This window comes from Leuresthes tenuis, unplaced genomic scaffold, assembly GCF_036924035.1.
Source record: "Leuresthes tenuis unplaced genomic scaffold, fLeuTen1.0.hap1 SCAF_22, whole genome shotgun sequence".
NCBI lineage: Eukaryota > Metazoa > Chordata > Actinopteri > Atheriniformes > Atherinopsidae > Leuresthes > Leuresthes tenuis.
The window spans coordinates 17,090,251-17,099,588 of NW_027325376.1; the positions used below are offsets into that span (position 1 = coordinate 17,090,251).

The following is a 9,338-nucleotide window of genomic DNA, read 5'->3' on the forward strand; positions in this document are numbered from 1 at the left end:
AGGCCTATGTATGGGAGGAGAAGGGCCCTTTACCCTCTAACCCTTGTACTTTTTTGTCGTACTATCACGTGCGTGTTGTCTGGTCCACCTCATGTTGTATAGCATAAAGACAGTGAGTGTATGGCGAAAAAAAAAGGTGACTCCACACATTCAGATTCACATGTTTAATGGCCTGCTTTATGAAAATGACAACGTTCTGCAGACACAGCTTATCTAATATGAGTTGAATAATTGAGATAAAGACAGAGAGACGGAACGAGGGGGGTGGACTTCACAGCTGAAACTGTAACTCTGTGACTTTGTCCCTCCCTCGTGCGCTGCCTCTCCTGGGATCACAGCCTCACTATATAAAGGAGAACCCAGCCCTCTTGACATTGCTGAGTCAGGCTGATCTTAAAAGACTTTCATCAAATCTGTGACTAATAGAAAAAGCCTGAGTGAAACTGACTCCACAAGAGCTCCAAATTCAATTCGTGGACATCTGGTTGAGTGCTCAACAGAGTGTTGGTGATACGGGAAGTCATCTGGACCAGACCAACTTTTGAGAAAGAAAGAAATAAGAAATAAAGAAGTCATCAACTTCTGCACCAGAGAGCTGTGAAAAGATGCAAGAGAAACGCTTCTTCGTCCAAAGGAAAGCAGCAATGGCAATATCCATTGTACTGTTAATGCTCGCTCAACAGGTGAGTAGATTGTCTTGATAAGTCATCGAGAATGGATTATTCAAAGAACCTTTTTATGTTTAAAGACAGTAGATAGAAATTCTGGTAAAGTCCAGCTTACTATCTGATCAGCACCATAAGATGTGGAAAAAGCTGCTCCTGGCTCTCTGTACTTTGGTTCAGCAAACACTTAGAGATCACTTTCTGTGAATGAACGGCTATCGTGCAGCGTTGCATTTTTCTCTGAACATTTTTGCCCATGTGTTTTAACCAGGTCTGGGCAGGTCCACTGGTCTCTCAGGCGCAGTCCGGTTCTGACCAGAGCGCAGATTCAAGGGGAGAACACAGTGTGCACGCGCTGAGAAGAACAGCTCGGATGACCCCACTGTGGAGGATCATCAGCAGCAAACCATCTGGAGCTTTCTGCCAAAACAACTTTGAATGTTCCACGGGACTCTGCAGGTAAAATGTGTAGAAGTAAAGTAAAAGTAGGGGGTAAAACTTCTGATAGCCTAATAAAATATGTTGTTTTTTTTTTATTAGCATTGCTGTCACTTGAAACAAATCAAGTCATGACTGATTGTGATAAATATAATTCTGACTAACTAGATTAAGTAAATCTAAAAAATATGCACCCTACATTTTACAGTTTGTGGGTTTCAAAAGTAGCCTCCAGTGGCAAACATCTAGGAATTAAGTCTTGAACGTCTTCTGCTGTAAAGTGGAAACGGTTGCTAAATGTTTCGTGTATCGTTAGCAGAATTATCTAGAATGCATATTAGCTTACAGATTCTGTTTCAGAATTAATCATTTTTAAATTGTTATGAAGGAAAAACGAATATGAGTGACAAGGAAGTAGAACTGTACCATCACAGCAGAAAGCCTAAACCCAACCCTAACCCTAAACCTAACCATAGAACAATCTTAACCTTCAAAATTCACTTTGTACCCTTGAGGACAAAATGACTGTCCCCGTATTTAAGAAATCTTCCCAAAAGCTGGTGTGCTGTCAGATTGTTCTCCCTTTAATGTACAAAAAACAAGCACACACACATAAAAATATCTGTATTAATGACAGGCAAAATGTCTGAGCTTATTTCTCAATTTCATGATTCCAAGACACTTTGAATTATTGTGCGGTTAGCTGTGTTGATACGTTATCGTTATTCTTTAACTATTCACATATTTTCAGAAATATTATGTTCTGATTTGTTTCTTTGCCTGCTGACAAACTCCACATCGTGCTTTATATTGCACTATTCTTAGCTTTTCCAAAGGACAAGCTGATCACTGTACAAATTCCAACAAATCTTCCTGTGAAATTAAAAACTCCTCTTCTTGTGTTGTCTTCAGGGCGGGACACTGCTCGACAAACCGAGGGTCCTCGACAGAGCCTGCGAAATATTAGATGTCCAAAGGCACAACCAGTGTGTTTACATGAGTGTACAACCATAATGCTGATGGGTTATGGTAACTGGGATTTGTACATGTCCCCCTTTTCTTTTTAATACTTTTTTTTTTCATCGGAATTTCTATTTATGACCAATATGTCAATATATATCGATTTGACTACATAATTTTATACATTTATACAGCACACTGTAGTGTTAACTGCCAGACAATGGGTGTGAACAACCAAATATACTTGCATTTTGGCTGCTACAAACTGCTTTCTGCCAAGTTTAGTGTGAAAATTAATAAAGTACAATAAGCATTTTTAAACTCAGAGGCTGAGTTTTGCAAGTTACCGCAGCCTTGAACTTAATTCCACAAATAAGGCAATGGAGCCTGCTATTCAAACAGCCCGATAACAGGACTTTATTGACAGTTCAGCTTTGTTGATAGTGATATGAGAATGAAACATGCTGGAAAGAACAGGGAGCAGGCAGTGCACATGGGAGACACTTAAGGGCCCCCGACCTTTAAGTTGTCCCACATATTTATGTGTGTCATGTTGAGTTGATAAGTTATCACTTTACTGTGGTCTTTGAATAGAAGGTCTCAACATTTCACAACAACAAAAAAAAGGTGTTTTCATACACATGATTTAGATTAGATGGGATTTGCATTATTGCAGTATTGCATACATACATTAGATTATTCTCAATATCTTAAATGCATGCATATTGATTTAATGTACTGCATGGTTTCTCAAATATTTCTATTTTATTTATTTTAACTTCTGTTTAAGTGTCAACATGTTCCCATTTTGTTTAGTTCTTGTTCAATTTTGTTTGTTAGATTTGCATTTGAACATAACCCTGACTAGTTTGGAACTTGGACTGAGTGTACAATGAGGAATGGATTGTTAACAATGAGCTGTAAAAGCCTTTTCTATTTGCACATCTTTGTCCTTAATTTGCAAGGCGCTCTTCAAATCAGCTCTGACTCACCTGCAGAGTTTACTTAATGCACAAGACAGGTGGTTGCTGATACTTTGTACACTCAGCGTGTCTGAGAAATGCTCGAGTAGGATTGCACTTTCAAACCCTAATTATCTTTGTACTGTCAATTGGTTACTGTACTGTGTTACCTGCATGTAGAGGGATGAAGAAAAAGTGGAATAAAAACTTTGGAAAAAAGAAAAAAGTGTCTGTGGTGTATTCACTTTTAATTCTGGTTTTATGATTATTGGTCATGGCACACATCTGGCTTTGATAATACATAGAAACTAAAGAAAAGCCTTACATTTTGCAACATTTATCATCATACAGCATGATCTCCTACTTCGCTTATACCTCAGAGACATGATGTGGACATTATACACACATAACTCCAAGGCTAAAAAGTAATTTTCATTCCAATTGTAAGATTGAAATATGTCTTGGGATTCTTCCTGAGCACATTGTGTTTACTGTAATCCTTTAGGTTAGCTTAAGGCTCCCATATTTCCTAAAACTGCTGGGAACGGAAGTTTTTAGCAACATATTACTCAACAAATTAAATAATTTTTACTGGGAACTATTTTTTGCCAGCAGATCAAAGTTTAGTTAGTATAAGGTTTACCATTTCAAAGTTTATTAGACCGGATGATACAGCTGAAAGATGGTTTTTTTCTTTCTTTCCTTTTATTCTTTTGCAAAAAACTGCCTTGTCAGCCAGTCCTAAGAGCAAACATGTTGCCATTTATGTTGCTAGAAAATGGGGATAAGTGTCACCTCAGTGTTTCTAAGCTACAGATACAGACAGTTATCTGCAAAAGTCTTGAGCTAGCCTTCATTTCCTTAACCTCCGCATACTGGAAATAGATGTAGTGATTTATAAAAGCACGTACAAATGGAAATGGAAATGCAGTATATTAGTCAAAATAAGAGTTTGACCAGTTCCAACGAGTTTAAGATCAGTAGTTTGTATGAGCACCTTTTTCCTTCAACAAATCCTGAACCCTCATAGACAAGCTTTCTTATCTTTTCTTTAAATATTTAAATATTGAACTTCTTTAAATAGTCAGAACATTCTGAAGCTCTTCTTTGGGTGTTGGCTACTTTTTGGAAGAATAAGATGGGAAAGAGTGAGAAGCAGCAACTGTTAGCAGCATGCACACTTTCAATAAATGCTCAGAAGAACAGCAGCTACATCAACACATGGTTTCATTCAACCTTTCTTCCAGAGATTTTCGTTGAGAACACTTTGGAAAATCACAGCAAGGTGTCCAACCTGAATGCTGCGGACATCTGCGTTGTTTCTCGCCACCCTTCCAGAACACCTCTGAAAATTTTCGGGACTGCAGTGCATGTGTGAAAACAGCTATATTGACACGTATTCAGGTAATTGCGAGGCCATTTTTTACACCAAACCAAGACAGTTTCCGAACACTAACTTTGTAGTTTTGTTGTAGAAACCCAACCAAAGAGTTTTAAGACAACTGTCTTAAAGTGAGACAATGTTCTCTTGCTGAGGCCGTACTCTGGCCTTCTGGACAAAGCTTGGCTCACTACTGCAACCCTGCCAGAACCAAAATTAATTTTCATCTTTTTAATCTAAATTAGCCTGTTGAGATTGTGAGATTCCTAACCCTGGATTGCACTAGAAGGGCTGATATTTACCTGGCTTCACAGTCCACAGCTTCAGCAATTAATGGAAAACAATCTGAATCGATGGTACCACACGGGAATCCCTAGACCCTAGAACAGCAGTGTCTAATGCAAAACTGCCAGCAGCGACATTTATTTTATAGCCTCCCTTTCTTTTCTTTTCTCTTTTCTTTTTCTGTTAATCAAAAAAATATAACTATATTTCCATTTTTGGGAGGGTCAGCATAAAAGCAGGTTAAACACAGACTGAGCACGTACGAAAAGCAGCTTGCTCAGCAGAACTCTGGTGGATGTTCATGTAAACGTTCATGACATTTTGATTTCAGTTCGGCTTAATCAAACACTATAAAACCAATATTACTTATATTTGACAACTGCAGCAGAGTAAAGATAAGCCAATGCTTTCCGAAACAGCACAACCAAGAGAACACTCTGACTCATCTGCTTAGCATTTTTTACTCAAGGGACTGAAGCTGCGGCCTGTCTACCAAAGCCAAACAGCTGTGAGCATTCAAATGTTCAGTCTTTCGCAAGAACAAAACTGAGCCAAGTGTGTGAGTACTTAAAGTCCTGTTGATTTAAGAGGAATAACTCCTGAGGAATGTTTCCACTTCTGGCAGGGAGACCCTTCATGTCCGTTGAGTAGATACTAATGTATTAGATTGTCACAGTTGATATTTTTGTTGAAATAAAATTAGGTGTCATCTGTCCCATTATGCAACTATTTGCATTCATTTCCAGCAAAGAAATCTGGACAGTGGAAATACTGAATAGTTCTATTGAGAACATTTACATAAAATGTCGAAACAAACAATCAAAAATGGTTTTGCCTACATCTTGCTTTGGTGAAATGTTTCAGAAGCCACGAAGAGCACCCGTTTACATGTGCAATCATATTCACATCCAACTGGGTCAAAACAAAACATATTGACAAAACCAACGTTTTTGTATTTGTGCTGATGGACACCAATTGTGCATTTTTTCACATCATACTGTACAATTTTCAAGGAAATGTATTTCAGTGGACTAATTTGAATTGTTCCTGTCACATGTATGTTGTCTATCTTTTGCAAAAAAAGGTAAAACCTGATGGACATTGAAGGTATGCAGCATGTTATGAGAATATCTGTTTTCAGTGATGTAAGGTTTTAAAAAAAAGCAAATCATTTATTTGAATGGTTTTCTATGCTGTTTGGATGCTGTGCTGCTTGTGGTTCTGGTGCTTTTTCGCACCTGTTGTGACCATGACAACAGGAAAGTTGTAAATGTAAGGGAGCAGCTGACTGAGCTTTCCAGTACCCACGTTATGCCTGGAATAAGTTCCTCTTTTAGATGAGTAGAAGAGGACATGTCTCGGACGCAGAGAAGGAAGAAAATGGAGAAAAAGGAGGAGGAAGTTTATACCATTTCTTCCATTGATTATTATCGGAAGTGTGAGATCACTGGTGAAAAAAATGGATGATAAAAAATGGATAACACCTCTTTACTCAACTTCAACTTCAAGACTATATGGGAAGACAGCGCCTGCAGACTGAGAGGTAACAGTAAAGGAAGAGGGATTGTGGGGCTTCTTTACAACAAATGGGGTCCTGGATGGTGTCCCTGAGAAGGGGCATCTCTAAACCCTAGTTGTTGGCTGTGAGTTTCCTTCCAGCATATATGTTATATACTGAGAGAGTTCACCTGTGTCACCTGTTGAAGCTGTGCATGTACTCATCAGCTAAGTGGTTGCCAAACTACAAAAACAACACATCAATCCACTTTGAAGATCTCCATGAAGTTTCCAGCCTAATCACCAGATTTGAAGAAGTACTGCTTAGATTTCACTGGCTGTAGTTGGTGTTGTCTTTGGAGATGCAAAATCAAAGTCTGTTTGTAGCCTGAAGCGTTCTTTGAAGAGGTTGGGATCTGAGGTCGGAAGAGTTTTTGTCATCAGCATTGTTTTCGTTTTCTGAAAAATCTGCAGTGTGGGATATTTATGCTCTTTACATGTTAGAGACAACCCAAATAAGCGGGTCTCTAATGTAGGCCTTTGATGCCTCCCAGAGTGTTCCTCTTCCTATATTTAGTAAATCATTCAGCTCACAGAATAATGTGCGGTCTACATACTTCTGGTGGCATAATGTGAAAACCACTTAAACATGTCAAGTACAGCCTTTAACTTAACAGACACATGAAATCACATACCATGGCCCGGTGTCATACCAATCTTGTTTTTAGATGTGTTTACTGTTCCCTTGTAACTTACTGTGTAATGTTTGTGCTCCTGTGGTCTGATGTAAAACTTGGCTGCTTCTTATCCAGTCTGGGCAGAAGTCATCTGGCACCCTCAACCTTCACATAGTGTTCTTCATGCAAACTCTACTGGACAGCTCACTGCCATCTTCCACTCTGTGTGGAAGTTTGGTCCCGTCTCGAGGGAGCAATTGGCAGGTAAGCTGTGCTGGACTTGCAATTGTTTAATGACTTCTTATGGGATTCAAGAAGCAAGTTCTATCTCTGTCAAAAGAGCACAAAAGACACAGTGCGGGTGATTAACTTCTGCTCTGTCATGTCTGTTTTTGTTTCTCATCTTGTCTTGTTCTTGTCAGTTTTAGTTCAAAGCCGGTGTCAGTGGCAGTTTTATTTCAGCATTAAGAATAAAAGCTGCAATTAAGGCTTTCGGAAGACAAGAGGTATAAAACTTATGAATAAAGATATATATATAGCACTATCGCCCCACACCAAGAGGGTTCCTGGCCTTTCTGCAACATGCAGATGTTGCAGGTTAATGGGTGACTCTAAATTGATTGTGAGTGTGGATGGTTTATTTGTCTTGTTTGTCTCCATGTGGCCCTGTGATGGACTGGCGACTTGTCAAGGGTTTACCCTGCCTCTTGTCCAATGACAGAAAACTCTTCCAAAAACTGACTTCACACTTCATAATATTGCACTGCCTGAAAGCCGTGCAAAGACAAATGTCTCTTTTGATATAATTTAAGATATATCGGTGGCTAGTTTTCTGGCACACTACCAAAATGTGGTGAGATGGTGACTGACAAATACCATTAAGTACAGAGCTAGCAGGAAAAAGAAAAGCATCACATTAGTGACAAAATGAAAAATGCATGATTCTGACAGTTTAAAAACTAATTAAAAAGTTCATAAAAACACAATCAGATGTTAGCTTAGCATTGCCTGGATCTAATTATATTCTCTTTAGATACTTATCATCCACGTTAGCGTAACATTTTTCTAAGTTAATATTTTAACATTTCACACCTTAAGCTAATTATATTCATATTAGATATTCATTTATGTTAGCTTAGCATCAACCTAAGCTAATTATGTTCACATTATTCAGTTAATTTAGCACTATTCTAAACTAATTATGTATTGACCTTAAACTTTCATCTTTCACGCTAGCTTAGCATACCCTAACTAATTTTGTTCACATTATTCACATTAGCCTACATCAAGTGTTTACATTGGATATTCATTATTTACACTAGCTTAGCATTACCCTAACCTAATGGTAATATTGGTAACTTGTGAATAGTAACCATATAAAGTTTTATTTACTACACACTAGAGTGGATTATTATAATTATCATTACTATTTTCATGCACAAAAATTGTCACGCTACAAAAATGGTATACAATTTTATAGAAATTCTTTGTAGTTGTTTAATCTGTGCTGAAGTATGTGACTTTTGTTATTCAAATAAGATCAACTGTGAAGTGTTTTTCACCCAGATTTCACTTAACATCTGGTTACACTTTGTGCACCACAAGCATTCTTTTTTAAATGAACAATACAGCTAAACATGCTTTTTGTTCATTTTCTGCTGACTGCAGCAAAGCAGCTGGCATGTTGTCCATGTGGATCATTTTAAATGCATTAGTTTAAATTTGATTTGCAATTACGTGCTTTTTGTTCATTTTCTGCTGACTGCAGCAAACACAGCTGGTATGTTGTCCATGTGGATCATTTTAAATGTATTAGTTTAAAAAACTAGGTGTGTGAGCACGTGCTCATGTTCAAATAAGGTGTTCGAAGTCAATATTTTCAGGTCTCTACATCATCTGTCTGTGTCTATTCCTGTCTGTTTGCCTTTCAGATGTACATAACCCAGGTCATGCATTTTTGGTTTAGTTAACACGGCTAAACTTTGAACACTAAACACTTCAAGATCAGTTCAACGTGTTCCATTTATGTTACTTGGTTGAATTGATTTTTTTCCACCTTGAGGTTAATCAGGGGAAAGATGATGCTTTATTATCTCCCAACAAATCAGATTTCAATTTTGCATCTTTGTTTTCCTCATGGTGTTTCTAATCAGTTGACTGCATTGTTGGTCAGTATTTAGTTTCAGACTAAATTAAATGTAAATGTAAATGTAATGTTTTGCACAACCAAAGAGTGTTTCGTTTACCCTGATCTGAATCGTGTTCCAGACTTTGCACGAGAGGACCAACCTGCCTCTGTGGTCGTATAATCATGGAATTCTTTTTGTCCTTGCTGTTATATCTGGGCAAAACCTTGAGTTTCCTGGGGGTTTTTTTTATTTATTTTTTTATCTATTTGTTGTTACTAGCTTGTAAAGCAACATATTTCTATCAGGCAGATAAACAATTAGGATGTCTAATACATTGGAAGGTA

The 9,338-nt window shown here is 37.8% G+C and overlaps 1 protein-coding gene across 1 annotated transcript; it reads left to right on the forward strand.

The window, feature by feature from the left end:
- Positions 1 to 360: 360 nt before the first annotated feature.
- On the forward strand, positions 361 to 3,251 carry leap2 (liver-expressed antimicrobial peptide 2). Its single transcript, XM_072376525.1, has 3 exons — positions 361 to 683; positions 937 to 1,124; positions 2,016 to 3,251. Exons 1-3 carry the CDS (start codon positions 606 to 608, stop codon positions 2,068 to 2,070), a joined length of 321 nt encoding a protein of 106 aa, XP_072232626.1. The 5' UTR covers positions 361 to 605; the 3' UTR covers positions 2,071 to 3,251.
- Positions 3,252 to 9,338: the final 6,087 nt, after the last annotated feature.

Excerpts from the sequence above, each read along its gene's own strand:
- leap2 (XM_072376525.1), top strand. The coding sequence starts at position 606 with ATGCAAGAGAAACGCTTCTTCGTCCAAAGGAAAGCAGCAATGGCAATA. Across the intron at positions 684-936 it reads TGTTAATGCTCGCTCAACAG|GTCTGGGCAGGTCCACTGGT; the intron begins GTGAGTAGATTG and ends TGTTTTAACCAG. Across the intron at positions 1,125-2,015 it reads TGTTCCACGGGACTCTGCAG|GGCGGGACACTGCTCGACAA; the intron begins GTAAAATGTGTA and ends TGTTGTCTTCAG.